The following is an 18,852-nucleotide window of genomic DNA, read 5'->3' on the forward strand; positions in this document are numbered from 1 at the left end:
GAATTTAACTGGACTTGGAACAGTAACCCTTTATTGGGCAAAGGACCTTTAAATGTTTCCTACAATAACTTCCTTTCAAAAAAAACAAAGTAATAGACTATCAAAAAGGCAAAGAATTCACAGATTTTCTAATCTAAGTTGATTAGAAAACATGGTGTGTGGCTAGATAACATCTGTAACCTACTAGCAGGTAAAGGATCATCCTGCACTACAATTCAGATGTGAATTTAACTGTTTGACACTCACTATCCTTGCTGCTAACTTTTCTGAGTTATCTATGAGCTGAATGTCATTTAGAAAAATAAAATCAGTTTTATTGTCAAGAGAGGCTATTCACTCCAGGTAAGATTTCCCCAGTGATCAGAGTAGCTATGTCCCTTCATGAGATCCTTGCTGTAGTAGAGCAGCAAAGCCAAAAATGGCAGTATGGATTGAAATGTAGACCTTGACAGAGTTGTGTCCAAAGACCACAGAAGCAAATTAAGGAAAAGCTGGATTCTAAGACTGGTCTAATACTGATGATATGCCAAGAACATCCATTCCTTCTTAGATTAAATATGGCTTACTTCTCACATACAAAAGGAAAATATTTCTCTAACAATGAATGAAAAAACTGAGCACTGCAGCAAACTTGACATCCTTAAATCATCTTGGAGACAAAAAGGACCTGGATAAGGATGGGTTACAATTCAGAAACGATTTTGCAGACTTTATTCCACAATGCAGTGTTTGGTCAGGTGAGGATTTTTGAAGTTTTCTCCCTTTCTGCACATACAACCATTTTCTGTGGTAATCTGTTTGCACAGGCTGAGCATTTAGAGAAGGCTTAGTAGCATCATTCAGAGACTCAGAGAACTCTAATGCCAAGAAGCTTTTGATAGAGATTCTGATGGAAAAATATACACAAACAGAAAAGAGATTTGGAAATTAGATTTTAAATTTGGTACTATTTTTGGCAGAAAAATCCACTTGATCTGAGGAAAGTTATTGTAATCCTCATGGCCACAGAGACATAATGAGTTCTAGGGAAGAAGAAGACAGGATAGCTGTCAAGAAGAAGACAGGATAGTAAAAATATTGAACATGTAGTTTTACAGCCTTTCATGTATGTTCTTAATTCTGCTCTTATTCTTCCCCCTCCCTACTCCATGACTCCTAGAAAACAGAATGGGATGCAGATGAGAGAAACCAACTCCCCATGATGGCGGCAAAGCAGCCTTTCAGTCCAAACTGTGTGAAGTGCAAGAAGAATCCAACACAGAGCAAGAGTGACTCCGTGGCCTGAAATAGCTCAGCAGAGCACACAGGCCCAGGGAAAGGCTCCCGTGTTACCATTGCCTGTCAGCCCTAAAATAACTGAGAAATGCTCTGTAAGAGGGGACTGTCCCTTTGGTTTCTGAGTCCCAGTCAAGGATCAGAAAGCCCCAGGTCAACAACAGCTCCCTTGAGGTGGACCACTCTTCACTGGCCTTTAGCTAATGCAGGTGAAATGCTTCAGAGAAATCGTAACTGATAACTTTGAGAACAGATTAGTTTCAGGTTTATTTTACATTAATGTTTTCTCACTTCATGCCATTTTTCAGGAGGGAAGGGTGGAAAGGGGATGGTTATATTTCCTACTTGGTGATCAAGAAATTAACTCATAGGTTTAGCAGAATAACTTTGTTTTTATTTTAACCTTGTCATACAGAATAGGGCAGGCATAACACTAAAGAGCTGTAGACAAACACCTCAGAACACTGGTAAACAAAGACAAAACTTGAGATCACAGGGATCAGGGTACTTTTCCCACCAAATTGAATGTACAAATTTAGGGCAGGTATTATTTAGTCATAAACAAAAGGAATAGTTCCCTTGGCAGCTGTCCCTCAGCAGTCTGTTGGACAGGCAGTGACAAACTGCTATAACTTTGGGGAAAAATAATTTGAAGGTGAAAAATACCAAATACAGGCTTGATTGTAGAGGGAGGGAGAGTCTGAGGGAGGGGGATTGGAGAGGCAGGAGGGGATAATCTCCAGGCCATTAAACAAAACACCTGAATAGACTGGTGCCAGGTGAGATCGAAAGAATAAAGACCATGAGATTGATGGATACTACCTCACTGTTGAATTTATCCATGGAATTCTGTCAGCTCTTGTCTTCATTTTGAATTCTTTCATGTGTTTGTTGAGATTCTAGCACAGAATTATGGCTTTCATGAACAAATCAATTATGTCAAATCAGCACTCTGTCAGATTTCTGAGACAACAAGTCACCTCAATTGCTTACTACAATGTTCTTCTGGTACTTTCACTACCAAAATTCCACTTATTTAGAGTTATCTATCAGTTAGCTGATAGTGATAGATGTCTGTTCAGAATTATATCTGATAAATCCTAGCAATACAACAAGAATATTGGCATTTGCTATCACAACTGCAGTCCCTGGCATTGGTCTCTGCTCTGCCTTTCAGGAGAAAGGAGAAGCATCTGCCTCCTCCCTGTAACATTCTCTGATGGGTGATATTGGTGATACTGCAGTTATTTTTTTCTTTCAGCTGTCCAGGTCCTTTCTTACACTGGTAAACCTTTTCCTGAACAGCCTCACTGCTCTGTACACTAAGCCCTTGGGAAGGTCAAAGCACTAATACCTTTTTCTGAAATGTGGTTATTACTTTACACAGTACTTAAGCACTTAAGTTGCACACACCTGCAATGGAGAGAAGAGGTACCCAGCTGACAAAAGCTTGGCAAAACATGGAATCTACTCACAACCACCTCTGTTAAGGATCCAAAGTTATTTCTGCTAAAAAAGATTGTGTGATTACAGTAATAACAACAGTCTGAGATATTCACCTTTGACTGTGACCTGAGCACTGCAAGATGCCTGTCCTATGTTGTTTTCAGCCAGACAGGTATAAATTCCATCATCTTCTGGTAGGGCATCTTGGACAGTCAGTTTTGCAACTCCATCTTCAAAAGTGGAATGGGCATATTGAATTGGCTGGTCTGCAGACAGAAAGGAAAAGAACTGACTTAGTACATCAGCCACAAATTTCAAAAGCACTTTAGCTTTCAGTGAAATCTGGATGCCTAAGAGCAGCCAGCCTATGAAAGTGCAGAGCCAAATCCCACTCTGTGCACAGCCACTGCTCTCTAGTGACTACAACCAGCAGCATCCCAAGCACAAAGCACAGCACAGGTTGTCAGACAAAGCTCACCACCAGATTCACTGTCTGCTACCTTGAGTAGCACCAAAAGGGTAAAAGTTCATTTTGGATTCTCTTTCAGGTGGATAAGATCAGAACTGTGTGTTTGCTTCAGACATCTTGTAATTTGCCTGAAACTAGATAAAATGCAGAGAAAGCTAGATGTGCAAAATCGGTTGGGCATGGAGAAGCACTTGAAGTCCTTCAAGGGGTATTTTGTAGTGGAAAACATTCCAAGAGAGACAGTAAAAGCTGCAATGGAACCAAGAAGCTGATTTAGAGAAGCAGTCAATCTACACTACAGTATGGCCAGTAACAGAAAGGTGCAGTCTCATCTATGGTGATGTGATTATTATTATTTTAAGAAACTGCTTCCTTGAATTGGTTTGACATGCTTAAATATTAGTATAGATGGCTTAAAGTTGTCTTGCTATTGTTTCAGGAACTGTCATGAGTCTCACCCTTAACTTTCTGAAATGCTTCTGCAATCTGTTTTCCAATATTAAATAGTTTCCACTACTGACTCATCTTTGGTTGCTTTCCCAGTGTATGCAATACTTAAGCCAGCCTTATACCTGTGCATAAACATCATGCTGGAAATAGAAATCATGGTCATCTAAGAGAAGAGGATGAAACAGCAGAGAAATTGTGCAGGACTGATCTGAAGGTGTCTGTTGCTCGGGAGTTTGTGGTTAAAAAAGATCAAAATTTATTTCATTGCCAAAATAATTTTAAAGCACACAGCTCTTAGGGTTTTATGAACCAGTTCTGCACTATGAGCAGGATAAATTAAATGATGGGACAGATTTTTCTCTCATCTCCGATGTTCAAAGGAAGCCAACTCAGAAGGCAGTTATTATCTGTGCACTATCTATATGCATACACAGTTTCATTCTGAAATGCAAACATATGCCAAACTCAGCATCATCCAATACCTGCATATATTAAAAATGTGGTAGATGATCTTCATCCTTTGCTTATAACCATCTGTTAAGTTAGTACATTTTCTATTGCATGAAAAATTGGGGTGAATATTTAATCAACTACCCAGAAGAATTTTAGAATAAAACCTTTCCAACCTTTGTCACAGATTATCTATTCTTATTACTAGCTCCTCTGAGCTCATTTTCACACAGACTGTTGGAACTATTACACTAAACCACAGTGTTTCTGCATGTGGGAATAGCACTACATTCAAATACGTACAGGCTGAGCTAAAGCCCAAGCAGACAAAGCTTTCTGTTAGAGGACAAGGGACACTGGACTGCCTTCCTAGTCCACCTATAGACTATCTCTCCTGACAGGGTCCTTGCCTGGCATTCTGACATTGAAGGTGTTAGTGGTGACAAATGATGCTATGATGCCGTACCAGAAACACACGCGGTATAAAAGCTGCACCATGAAAAGCAGAACAATGCCTTTATATTTCTGTTGTAGGTAACCAGATGAATAGGGAAAGTGTTCTGTATGGAAAAGCAAAATGTGATCTCTTTACCATGTCCTCAAATTTTGCCAAGGGTCTGTTTCACTTCAGCTCCGAACGAAACTGGCTATTTTTTAGCATTATTCAAAAAATAGTGAATTCACTTACAGAACAGCCTTTTCATTAGACCCCAGAAAAAGAACACAAACATAGGAATAACCTGCAGCAAGACCCTAAGTTACATCCACAGTACTTATATTTTGATGTAATAAAAACAACTCTCCCAGTAGTGAAATGTTCCCTTCTCCAGAGGCAGAACAGTCAAATCCCCAGGACAGCTTGGCAGCAGGAACAATAACAAAAAATACCTTTATGCTGGCATGTTATGCCTGAAGAAAGGAAATTTTCCCCTGGCCCATTTATTAAAAGCTTTCTGGACAAATCACAAAGCTATCCTAAAACCAAACACTACTGAGAATTGTTATGCTAAAGTCATGGTCATATTGTTCTTAAATTCAGCAGAAAGAAGTTCAATTAAACTTAAGAAGAAAGAAAACCCACAAAGAAAGCAATATGAATAAAAAGTTACTTAACAGTCATACACTCCTTATTCCTGCAATTGAAAAAGAAGTTAACTAGAAAGTATTTTAAAAAGATAAAGTAAATTGGAGTTACACACTGAAGTACTGTCACAGAACTAAAACACAGGAGTTTTACTTTCAGGGAAGTTGCCAATAAATCTGAAAATTCAGAAAGAAATTTAAATAAAACATAGAAGGAGAACAAAAAACCACCAGAAGGAGAAAAGAACCACCTTGAAAAAGCTGGGACAAAAGCTTTAATGGTAGGATTTGCAGAGAAGAGCAAGAGCTCGGATGAAACTCGTAGCTCAGTGAGGCAGCTCTTATTTGTGGACTCTCTATGAATATGGAAAACTACTCATCCTTACAGATGGTAAGAAGTAATTAGAGACAATGCAGAGTATACATCATCTATTTTTTGTCTCACTTGACCTGAAGGAGAGGTCAACCTGTCTAATGCTTGGAAAATATTTTGAATTGGTATGCAGTCACAGCTGGTAAATAGTCTTGGTATCTAAAGTAGTACTTGGAGGTAACATTGTACAAGTTGTTGCAAGTTCCTTTCAGTTCTCAGGTGGTGTGGATTCCTTGGACATTGGGGAAGGCAGACTGGACACCATGCAGCCTGTTCAGTGTCCAGGGATGGCCAGCCTGGAAGGGAGCAGGTCCTGCTGCCTCCCTTTTTGTTTTTTTTTTTTCCTTATTTTTTCCTCAAAGCAGCCTTCTGTTCCTGCTTCTCATGATTGATAACTTGGTCTTTGCATTCATTATTTCACCAAAATATACATTCTTTCTCCCCTATTCTGCTCAAATTAATTCTGGTTCGTTATCATTGTCGTGCTTGGAAGACAACTTGAATTTGATATTTTCTATTGAACTTTACACATCCTGTTGCATGTGATTTTTATTTCTATGTAGTTCTGCAAAAGTGCTGTACTTTGAACAGTAGTGGGGTTGCTCACAGCATGTTGCTTTATCCTCTGTCCTAACAGAGTTCAGTTGTGAATATAAAAAGCTTTACATTGCAGACAGGGAGAGCAGATGCTAACAAACCTTTTTTTTAAACAGAATTGGTCTGCCTGCCTTCAGTTATATACTGTGAATATACTGTTTTCTTCATGTGGCCAGTTGATGAAAGACTCCACCATGTCATTTTGCCAAAAGCACTGTTATGTCTGCTTGGAGTAATATTTCACAACTTTCTCCTTTATTTGATCAGGGATATAAATATGAGGAGTTTGTAGTATCTAGCTAGGTGGTAGACAGGAAGGAAATGTTTGCATTCAAGTGGATATCACAACAGCAAATTTGATCCTTGAGTAAAATAATACCCCTAGGAGTGTACATGGAATTATCAACATTAAACAACTGTTTATAATCCTTTCACGTTTGTATCAAAATGGTATACAAACAGTTATGTCTCACAATCCTATGCAAGACAGAAAAGCATTAAACTATAGTGATATATTTCAGCAGCCTGGAATGAAAGTCGTGTGCTTGTGTCTTCAGAGTAATATATGATGTGTCTAATTTTTATTATTATGAGAGTTTCTTGTGCTTCTGTTACGCAGACTCATCACTGACTTTTGATTTAAGAGCAGAGCTAATGCACTGACTCACACTTACAGAACTTTAATGGTTTGAAATCCAGCTAACAAAAAAAACCCCCACCTACATTGTGATATTGAGCCAACTGCAGTTAGAAGCTTGGATGCAATGTAAACATGATTATACCTGAACAGGGGCAGACATATGGATTCAGCAAGAAGAAAGGTCAGTAAAAAACAAACGACCTAAAAAAGGCAGGGAAGCACGGTGCATCACAGGAACATGTGGGTTATTTATGTCTAGGCTTTCTTTCTCAGGAGACACCAGTGCTCTGATTAGAACATGGCTACACAAATGGAGACCATATATCTGTGCCTGATGAGCTGTAAGTCTTTTGAAAATCAACCCAAAGTCAGTGATCTGAGACAGGAAGATGCTCTGTATGTGAAGATAATTGAATGTAACTACATCAGTCAATGTCTAAGGGAACACTAGGAGCAAGGTTACCTTGGATATGAACATGAAATGACTGACTCAGAGTTGCTCCTGTGCTGCAAGACAATTCTTGAACTGCCAGAGATTCTGCTCACATCTGCAAAGCAGGAACTTCAGCATAGCCTTCAGACAGAGAAACAAATGGTGTCCAATGGGAGAGTGTCAGAACCTTTACTCACATGTTTTGTGTTGCAAATAAAGCACTGGCCTTTCTATTCTGGACATGGAGTTATTGGGAAGGGGAACAGCCCAGGCTGTGGGAACATACCAATCTCAAGGTCATGGTTCATATGCCCTGCCACCTTTTTCAGTTAGCCCATTTACTCTGAATAGCTAAAGGAAAACAGAGATCATGTGCAAATAATTAATTTTAAAATAACCACACACACAGACACTCTCAAAGACAGATAGCCTGGGAGAGTCTGAAAAAAAATCAATTGCACTTCAGGAGTAAAAGAGGTGAGCAAGAGTTAAGCTGAATAATTTTTTCTAGTGTTTTACAGATATGGCTTTTAATGGAGAGAGTCCTTAGCCAAAGCACATAGTGCCTGGATCACTGAAATAATTTGGAATCAAAGCAAAACACTGATTTTTGGCTCTGGCTATTATATTAGGAGGCACTCAAGAAAACTTGACTATTCAGCTGTGTAATCAGTGCAGGGTAGGAGATTATACAAAGTATAAAAGTAAAATATATTTTACTGTTTTTTTTAGTCAGCTTTAGGCAAACAGTAGAATGCCAAGGAACATATTCTAGTTGAGAAGAAACCAGAAGAGCTTTGATTTCAAGATCTTGGGAACAGAGCTGCTAACACCTATTAGGACCTACCCAGCTGATGGAAGGGTGGAACCAGGCACTGGTCTTCTCCCTACCTCTGAGTGAAATACTCAGACTGAAAAGCATAAACACATATCTTGAAAAATTAATGGTGTTTAAATGATCACTTGCTTTCCTATATCCACCTTAAAGTTGTTTGCACTGTACAGCTGGAATTGAGCATTTTGTTTTCAGTTGGTCTGATTGTGGTGATAGTAATACCAAGGTTGCAAGTTTGATCCCTGTACGGGCCATTCATGTAAGAGTTGGACTTGATGATCCATGTGGGTCCCTTCCACCTCAGAATATTGAGTGATACTGTGCTTAGAACTGCAGGATTCTGTGGGATCATGATGCCAACCTGTAATGCTTGAAGCAGAAACTCCTGTCAAAGGCAGGGGGGGCAACACAGTATTCAGCACAGGGCAGCAGCACAGCCATGTGACACAGCCCAGGTAACACACCTGGCACAACCGTGTGACACAGCCCAGGTAACGCACCTGGCACAGCCGTGTGACACAGCCCAGGTAACTCAGCTGGCACAGGGGTGTCTGTGTGACACAGCCCAGGTAACTCAGCTGGCACAGCCGAGTGACACAGCCCAGGTAACTCAGCTGGCACAGGGGTGTCCGTGTGACACAGCCCAGGTAACGCACCTGGCACAGGGGTGTCTGTGTGACACAGCCCAGGTAACTCAGCTGGCACAGCCGTGTGACACAGCCCAGGTAACGCACCTGGCACAGGGGTGTCCGTGTGACACAGCCCAGGTAACGCACCTGGCACAGCCGAGTGACACAGCCCAGGTAACTCAGCTGGCACAGCCGTGTGACACAGCCCAGGTAACTCAGCTGGCACAGGGGTGTCTGTGTGACACAGCCCAGGTAACTCAGCTGGCACAGGGTGTCCGTGTGACACAGCCCAGGTAACGCACCTGGCACAGGGGTGTCTGTGTGACACAGCCCAGGTAACTCAGCTGGCACTGCCGTGTGACACAGCCCAGGTAACTCAGCTGGCACAGGGGTGTCTGTGTGACACAGCCCAGGTAACGCACCTGGCACAGCCGTGTGACACAGCCCAGGTAACGCACCTGGCACAGCCGTGCCACCAGCGCCCCCTGCTGGTCACTTCGCAGAACTGCGGCAGCACGGCCCCTGCTCACGGCTCCTGTAAAGGGCTTTCCTCAGGTGTCCCAGCGGGCTGCATGAGGGTGATGGAGCGCGCTTTGGGGTGTCAGTGCGTTCACGCAGGTGTTGCAGAGCAGGGGATTCCTTACCATTGAGAAGCCATGTGATGTGGGGCTCAGGGACCCCTCCCACGCAGCACTGCAGCACAAAGTCTTGCCCTTCGCTCACAGCGCATCCTTTCAAGACACTGGAAAAGCATGGAGCAACCTCTTCCACTTTAGGCCCTTAAAAAGCAGAATGAAAACAGTTCCTTCAACTGAAATTAATGAAATTAGCTTTATCACTTAGAGCCTTTTTCTAAGTATGCTTAGATGAAATGGCTGGGCTAACCATGGTGAAATGTTTTATCGGAGGCATAGGAATAATTTTGACTGGTATAAAGAAGGCATTCTTCTCTCATCTCCTAGGCAGGCATTGCCAGGCCTCAAGCTCTGCTTTAGGTGCTGATTTCCTATGCCAGAATCCATCATTTGCAGGCCATCACTAGAAGTGTATGCAGCATATTAGCAGAGAGCTCAGCACAAAGAAGAGGATGGCTAATTCTCTGCTCTTGCTCTTGGGTATCCTGGCTGAACTTCAGGCATAGTAAATGGAGAAAAATTGCATTAACATGAACATGGATCCAGAACAAAACTTAAAACCAGGTGAAAACATTACAACTGAGGACAGGATTTGCTAGAACCAACAAAAATTTCAAGCAGACCAGTAGAACACTGCCTGAAAGCTTAAAATAATTTGTCGCTGGGACATGTTCTTGAATTTAGCAAATCATAATTCTCATTCCTTCCCTTTTCTTCTTATTCACTCTACTGCACAGAATTGGCTTGTACACAAAAAACATTTCAAATTTGGAGTGTAGAAATGCTAAGCAACTTCAAAAAAACTAAATGCAGAACAACAATAATAAACTCACTGACAGCCTGTATTAAATACAAGTATTAACAGGAAACCTGAGTAGAAAATAGGTCTCTCTGTGTACAAACCATGTATTGAGATGGTTTTAGCTATACAAACAACAAAACCCACAATATGTCAGAAGGGAAACTGATGCACGAAGTGGCTTGCCAGCTATTGCACACCACTTTACTCACATAGGTAGGAATCAGAATTAACCTACACTGAGAAGTCAAACAAAAATTATGTAGTAACCACCCTCTGACAGCTTAAAAAAGTCCAGCCACAGTTTCCAAAGTGCAGATGGGCTCACAAGAACTTACTTACTTCTGACAGTTAACAACCAGCTGGTGGAACTCTGGCCTTTGGGGTTGGCAGCTGTACAGCTGTAAGATCCACTGTCCCTCAAGTTGGCTTTCTTTATCCATAGGCAATGAATTCCATCTTCCTCATATATTTGGACATCTTCTCCAGCTTTAATAGGTCGGCCTTCTTTGAACCACTCCACATCTGGTTTTGGTTTCCCTGAAACTGGACAATCAGACATTTGGCCTTTTCTAAATAGGTATTCGTAATTAGTACTACTTAGTATATATTTAATTAGTATTATTTACTTTAGTATAAATTAGGTACACTTTACACATATATAATTATATAAACCTTAATTGGCAATATACAAAACTGTTGTCTGAAATTTTGACATTTCTGATCTTCTAAAACTTCTCGGCTAGTCCATCTCTTAAAATAACAAATACTTGGTAACACATAAAACCATATCTGAAAAAGGCTTCTGGCTGAAAACTGTTCTTCTAAAAGTCACAGACAAAATGGATATGAAACTGAAACAGAGAAGGTTTTTGCCAAACACAAACTCTTTTTTACTCAGCACTGGCACAGGTTGCCCAGAGAGGCTGTGGACTTTCCCTGCCCTGGAGATACTCAAAGGTCACCTTGATAGAGTCCTGGACCTGTCTGAGATGAGGCTGCATGAGCAGGGAGAAGGGCCAGTGAAAGCAACCCTGGTCACCACCTGCAGAGAGGATTCTCAGGAGAGTTTCTCAGATTACCTATTAAAGGGACTAGGGATGTCCCACTGTGATTTCCCTGCAGACACCTTGCCTTGCATGTAAGAGTTTGTGTTTTGGTTCCAGAGCGAAACAAAAAGGCATTCACTGGCTGCAATAAAAACTGGATGAGCTCCCTGTTTATCTGTGATAGGGGCTCTATTTCCCTATCAAACAGGGTCATGAATTAGTTAAAGTTTGCGAAGTGTGTGAGATACTCTGACAGAAAACAATTCATGTTTTTAGTAATATACCTGAAAAATAAACTGTTTAAAATGTACCAAAATCTTTGGAATCTTTTCTCCGCTCCAAATGCTCAAGGCTTGCTTGTGGTGGAAATTATAATCTGTACTCATGGGGCAAGACTCATCAAGAAATGAAATAAATTACCATGGTGTTCTGTGATTTTTTTTTTTGCCTCTAGAGAAACAAAAAACCAATTTCTTTCTCATTTATGTGAACACTTTGAAGTGTAAATGTTATTAAAAAAGAAAAAAAGGAAAATGCTTCCAGATTATTTTCTAAAATTGCAATTAAATAAAAAAGAGAAGTGTTCCAAATCTACTACCCAGATTCAGCAAAATGCAACTCTCATTACTCTTCTAAGAGGTTAAAACTCATTCATATTCTGTGGAGCAAACTATAAACCTCCCTTTTAATTCTTACTTTATCATTTCAGCTGTTAGGAGGCATTGAGATCATGCTGACCAAATATGAGACATAAAAATAGATGCCCCTAGGGACATGAACTGACTGACTGTATTTTCTCCTCTTGTTTTTTTTTTTTGGCTCAAGGTCAGTGTCACTAATTACAGCTCTGGAAAGTGTACCACCCATTTTCGCTCTTGTACCCTCATATAAGAGGGTCTAAAACTACCTCCTAGAAGGAGCAGCATTGGTTACATCTTGGGAAACCCCAGATGAGAGAGGAGATGGACACCATGGCATAGTTTGGTTTGAAAATTTCACCAAGTGTTGTGGAAACAGCACTGGATTCTGCATCTGTTACCAAAAGGCTTTAGGAGGAGAACAACTTTCAAAGAATCAGGAATTGCTTTCCACTTCTACACAAAGAAAGGGAACCCCTTTCTGACTAAACCCAGGGGCTCCAATCATTTTCATCCCTTTACCTTTGCTCTTGAATTTAATCTCCTGGCCTTCTGATGCTTCCAGGCTCTGTGGATGGATCTCAAACTGAGGAGGAATTCCCAGGGGCTCCCTCTTCTCCTCCATTACAGCCCCCTGAGCTCCAGACCTGTTTTCTGCTTCTCTAGTCCTGGGACTGATGTGCCCTGTAGGAGGTGGCATTTGTTGAGCTGACATCAGGAGCTGCACACCCCTTTTCCTGTTTTCACCCTGTCTGATTGAAGGGGCCTGGGATTCTGCCTTTGGTTCTGGTTGCAGTTTGACAGATTGTAGTGTGATGGTGCTTGAAGTTTTCTGCAAGACCTGGGGTCCCTTTTTTCCTTCTTTATGTTCTGTGTTGGTTTCTTGGTGCTGTCCTTGCTTACTTTCTTTGGCTTCTCTGGTGATGTAAACGGACTCTTTTTTTGCTGGCACCCTGTCTTTGGTTTCAACCATGAGTTCTGTGCTGCTGGATTTCAGCTCTTTAACAATCCCATTGCTGGTTGCCTGTTTGAATTCTGGATTTTCAACAGCTTTAACAGCAAGTGTGGTTGGTTTTGGTGGCATGCTGAAGGAAAATGAGAAGTTTGGAGATACATGACACTGTATAAAGACTCATTATTATTATTATCACTAATGACATAAATATATAAACCCTCAGCAAGAAGGTGAACTGATTAACCTTTAGATTCTTTCAGACAGATCACGAAGAGGGGTCAAAGAGGTGAAGTGAAAAGTTTCATAAGATGAAATCAGGACTCAGACACTATGTCAACTCAGAAATTTCTGAATATAAGTCCACTGCTCAAGTTCTAACATGTTTTGTGAGTCAGACATTAACCTTGCATGCACTGCTTTAGATGGGAAGCAATTACATGAGATCTGAATGACCATGATGTAATACTACTTGATGCTTTAATAAATTGAGGTCATGTATAATGTAGCTCAAAATGTCACACAAACTACTTCCCTAAAGGGAAATGAAAATGTAAATTGTGAAGTAATTTTACCATTTCTAATTATGGTGTCTTGTAACTCAGGTAATTTTCAAACAGGACTGATAGGAAACCAGACCAAAGTCTGGGGAGGAAGAAGGGGTGTTAGCACCTTAAAACTTGACTGGATGTAACAATATCAGCTATGCATTTGTTAGGAAGAGTTTCTCAGAATTATGATTGATCTGCTGCTCAGTACTTTGGGAGCACAAGAGCAGCTGACCAACTGGGGACTTAAATCTAAGTCTCCTTCATTGAAGTTGACTGCCTTGATCCCTAAGCTGTTACTTGTAGAGCACTGTCTATGTCTCACATATCCACAGAACTACTCCAAGGCAGAATTGGAACAGGTCTGAAATAAGGACAGCAATTTCCAGCCCAGCTCTGTTTTGCTACACTTGGTGCCATTAATTTATTCTCTCAGGGAGACTTGGGATATTTAGTGGGGTACTTTCTTCAGTTGGAGTTGCATGTACTGTTCGAGATTTGCAGTTACTTTTCAGGAAGTAGGACTTTTTCATTTTAAAAAACATCTTTTTTTTGTGTGTGTGAATAAATGATGGAGGATGCAGAACTACTCTGGAGAACCACATGCATGGGGAGTTCTGCTTCTAGTGCTGCACAGTTTCATTTACACTAAACTTACTTTCAAGTATGTTCCTAAAAATCACACAGATCTGAAAACCAGAATAGCACAGCATTTTCAATTCCACTTTGCAGTTAGGACAGTGTGAGCATGCCATTTAGAAATCTCATCCAGGGCATGTGAGAACAGATTAAACATCCCAATGACTACAAAGCAACTGGCCTTCATCAAAGTGTCTTACACAGACAGCCTTGAACTTTTCATTCCTGCATTTCCCATTAATGAAGAAAAGTACTTCTGTAAAATAATCTTAAAAGTTATAGTAATTTAATTAAAAATCCCAATAAAGGCCTAAATACTATTTTTTTCTTTCTTGTTACTTCACCCCTACTTTCATATGTATTTTCAGACAACAGCTAAGACCATGGCCATACCATGTTTAGTGTATGACAGGAAAGAACAACTAGCTCGGTACTGACAAGGCACACTCAATGTTAACTCCAAAAATAACATTTGACCCTCTGGTACAATGTAGAATTTCTGCTCACATAGCTTGGTTTTTTTAAAATTTTGCTTTCCTGAACCAGACCAGAACGCTGTACTTCATAATGTTGCCACCAGTTCCACCAGCTATTTCCTATGAGTCTACCAGCTGAATCAGGCAGCAAGAGAGAATCTTATTCCAAGCAAACATTTTCTGACTTCCAAATATAGACTGACACCCCAAAAATTTCTTTGTGAAGAAAGCACATGCAATAATTGTCAAAATCAGTGCACTGCAATTCAACAGTCAGAGACAGAACTCCAGTAAAAACATACCAAGGCGGCTGAGTGTATGTGTCGGTCTTATCTGGACCTGAAATACAAAAGAAGAAACAGGGAAATTATACACACAATACTGTGCACAATTCCAAAAACTTGGGAGAAGATTTTAACCAAAAAATATACTTAAGAACCTTCACTCTTCAAATTTTCAATGCATTGAAATCAAGATTGACTGTCACCACACTTGGAATTGATATGGACAACAGGAAGCTGCTCAGCTGAAACACAAAGAGGTCTGAGTCCATTTTGAGACATTGCTGCATCATGTTCTCACAACCCTGCAGCGCTAAAGGTTCAGGGACCCTCAAAAGCTCTCTGTTGGGGAGAGATGTATGAAGAGATTCCAGCTGGAAAGCAGCTCATCAAATCTTATGGTAATTCCACAGAGTTTTTAGAGGTAGAGGAATACAAGCCATCAATCAGTCCTACACCTGAGCACCCTCACAGTGAAACAGCAGCAGTCCTCTGGCTAAAACACAGAACCAACTAAACTGGAGTAAAACCTCCCAAAACCTGGACCCACCTGTAAACATTTACCAACCCATTTGCTGTGTAGCAAGAATTATCATGACTAACATGAATAACTCAAAAGCTAATCCATCACATTTCTTCACTTTGCAACCACCAGGAAATCTGGGAACATGGCTGAGCTATGTTGATTTGCCAAGGTGCCTCATCAGCTGCATTGATAAAACTGAGCACATATTGACCCACAATCAGTCTCCTGATTTGTAATCCTCCATGAATTCTCAAAAACCTTGACAGTGTTTCTCTTGGGGGCAGCAGGAGATAAATAGTTGAGAGGAGAGAAATGCCATTCTAGGTCAAATACCAACCACATCTCTACAGTACCCGCTAATTAAGATTTCAGGATGGAATTGGTTTTCTCCTGGTCAGAGAAAACACCTATGCTATTGTCAGCTGTGAGACTAGAAACTACAGTAGAAAGACACGTAATTTGCAAGATAAATTTTTCAAGTCATCAAAAAGCACTTCATGAAAATGCTCTCAGCGTCTCTGCCTCAGGGAAAAGACAAAATCATGTGGTGGATGATATCCTCATTTCCACAGTGTTTTGCAAGCAAAAATTCACATCTAAATGCTTGGACTTGCCATGACATCAGAGTGACCAAAAGAATCCATTTGTTGCAGACATCTTTTGTGAAAATCCTTTTCTTTGGGATTTTTCCCTTCTGAGAAGCTGAGGCCTCAGAAACAAAATGTAAACAATGGTTATCTGCTCCTCTGGAATGCATCAGATTTGTCTGTGATCGGGCCATCTTGAATGTTTACAATTAATGGCCAACCACAGACCAGATAGCTTGGACTCTCTGTCCAAGCCACAGACCTTTGTTATTCATTCTTTGCTATTCTTAGCTAGCTTCTGAGGAAACCTTTCCTTCTATTTCTTTTTAGTATAGTTATAATGTAATATATATATATATCATAAAATAATAAATCAAGCCTTTTGAACATGGAGTCAACATTCTCATCTCTTGCCTCATCCAAGAACCCCTGTGAACACTGTCACATCTATTTACACACAAACAAAAGTTGAGATGAGAGAGGGATGAAAACCCATTGACCTCATTTCAATAAACCTGTCAAATAGTAACAGAAATATAGAAATGAAAACTGAAAAGACTGGATAAATGCAGAAAAGGAAGCTTCGTAACTACTGACTGCAGACAAGACACTACCATGCAACCTTGTCTATTAAAAGAATATTTCCTCTTCCTCTTCACCTTCCACTAAGGGAAAAAGTACAGCTATTGGAGGAAAATATCTATATATGAGATTGTATGTCTTTGAAAGAACATGTAGTACTTCTGAGCCACCTGATTGTCTGCTAACATCTGCAGCAACTCTGGCAACCTGATCTAATTGATAACAAAAGAATTAGGTATTATATATTGAGGTTAGGTAAGTGGAACCATCCAATTAATCAAGAGCACTGCAAAAGAGTGCCCTTTTTATTGGCCTGCACTAATCCAAGAAAGAATGGATTATTCAGAGATGTGGTCAGCATCTGAAGCAAACATATACCACAAGTGACTTTGTGACCCCAGTTCTGCATCATCTCTCAAGGCAGATGTAGCCATTACAGAACAGAAAGCTCACCACTCCAGGGAGAGCAATGAGGAATCGAGTTTTATGTTTGGATAAAAGGCTTATTGAAAGAAACAGGCCTTTCTATACAACCTCTGTTGAAGAGGCAAACTGTAGAAGCTTCTTCTACAATGGCTTCATCAGATTGGAACTTACAGATAAAAAGTACAGCTTTTATTTGTAGAAAGGTTAGCTGTGGTTCTGAGCATACCAAATGTACATCCACTTGTTATTTATATTCTTCATACCTTACAGAGCGACAGCAATGATGTGAAACTGAAAGTCTTACAACAAAAAAGTCACTGCTGGGTGGACATGTAACCCACTGAGCTCACGACTGCAGCTGAAGCCAGCAGCTGTGGATTTAATTATTTAATTGGGTCCAGTGACTGTTTACCCACTGACTGATGAACTTCCTCTTTAGTGAGCTTGTATGATTTTGAGGCTGATGCAACAGGCAGCATCAAATTGCAAAATGAGCTGTATATGATAATGCATGCATGAAAGAGAACATTCTACTTATGCAAATATATTTGTTTCCTTAACAAGCAGTGAAATAGGCTGGATTGGGAGCTGAGAAGAGTGAATTTTAATCTTATTAAGATGGGTTTTTTCCCTCTCTCATAATTTAGAATTATGCTGTTTTACTTTACTTTCCTAGTTCTATGAATCTAGACAGAATTTTGCCTCCCATAAGGGAGTTGGTATAAATGTGCAGCTGGTGCTAGTACTCAACAAATACAAAATTAATTACTGATTATAATGACAAGTGCCAGGTTCCATTTGCTGAAAATCAAATCAATGTTCAAAACATATAAGTCAAAGTCACAGTAAAAGTGAAAAAGTGTTTTTAAAGAAATCTTTTACAAAGCACTTAGATTGCCTTTTTTTCCCATTGAACCAACACAATTTTTACAGCTGTAGCATGTTCCAAGCTATCACAGCAACATTTAATGAACAGAGGGAGAAAGAGAGAAGAAGAAAATGGGAAGAAGTGAATGTTTCTTGTAAATACCAAGAACACAACAGAGACATGTCTCTGGCCCCTTTTCTCTGCCCTGCAAACTCTTTGCTGTACCTTGAACAGTGAGCTCTGCAGACACAGACGCCTTCCCAGCGCTGTTCACCACTGTGCACGTGTAAATTCCTGAATCAGCAAGCTGAACATTGTGGACCTCCAAGAACTGGATGCCTGTTCTTTCATACATATTGAAGCGCTCATTTTGCTGTAACTGAATATCACCCTGCAAATACCACAAGGCACCATGAGACAGTAACTACTCAAGAGAAGAGGAGCAAGAATTTTTTAGTAAAACATTAGGTCGACCTGCCTTTTTCCTATCCTTTAGCCAAATTCCTTCTGTGAATTATATTCATATGATATAAACAAAACAATAAACTGTGCCCAAAATTCTATAATTCACGTCTTCAGGAGGCTTCCTTTTTCCTCTATTTTGCCACCTACTCATCTCGGTTTGGTTTTGGCCATTCCCTGTTAATTATACCCAGATTCCTAGAAATTGACACAGTAATTTCTGATTTATGAATCAGCACCTTCGTTTTGCAACATTTCTGACATGTCCTGGTAAATATTTTTGATCTGGTGAAGACTTTTATCAGTAATCTCATTTGCTACAATGTTTTCAAAGCAAATATGTAGAGGGCAGAAAACCAAAGTACTACAGCAAACAAAAACAAATTTAAAAAACCCCAAACCAAAACAAAATCCCAAAAAAACCCTGAAAAACAAAGAAAAACACTGCAAGAGGCTGCCTGTGTTTGGGGATGTACCCTGACCTTCTTATATTACAGACAAGGATAAGTCTGGAATAAAGCAGACAATGACTTGGAAGCATTTTCTTGTTCTCTGAGGATTTTTTTTTTTGTTTTTTTCCCCCCACAAACCTGGAGCTATCAAGAGAAAATAGAAGCATTGATAAGAGTTGAGTTTTTTTCTGTTCACTATATATAAGGCATTACTCTGTTGAAGGGTGGAGGAGAGCAGGATGCCACTAGAGC

The 18,852-nt window shown here is 40.2% G+C and overlaps 1 protein-coding gene across 1 annotated transcript in view; it reads right to left on the reverse strand.

Moving 5' to 3' along the window:
• The window catches only part of MYLK (myosin light chain kinase), a 194,065-nt gene that overhangs the window by 93,587 nt on the left and 81,626 nt on the right, over positions 1-18,852 (reverse strand). The window contains exons 6-11 of the mRNA XM_036386318.1: positions 17,912-18,077; positions 14,719-14,755; positions 12,324-12,886; positions 10,457-10,660; positions 9,325-9,459; positions 2,835-2,987 (exon numbers count right to left, since the gene is read on the reverse strand). Coding sequence (XP_036242211.1) covers positions 2,835-2,987; positions 9,325-9,459; positions 10,457-10,660; positions 12,324-12,886; positions 14,719-14,755; positions 17,912-18,077 — 1,258 coding nt within the window. The remainder of the gene's footprint in view (positions 1-2,834; positions 2,988-9,324; positions 9,460-10,456; positions 10,661-12,323; positions 12,887-14,718; positions 14,756-17,911; positions 18,078-18,852) is intronic.

This window comes from Molothrus ater, chromosome 7, assembly GCF_012460135.2.
Source record: "Molothrus ater isolate BHLD 08-10-18 breed brown headed cowbird chromosome 7, BPBGC_Mater_1.1, whole genome shotgun sequence".
NCBI classification, from domain to species: Eukaryota; Metazoa; Chordata; class Aves; order Passeriformes; family Icteridae; genus Molothrus; species Molothrus ater.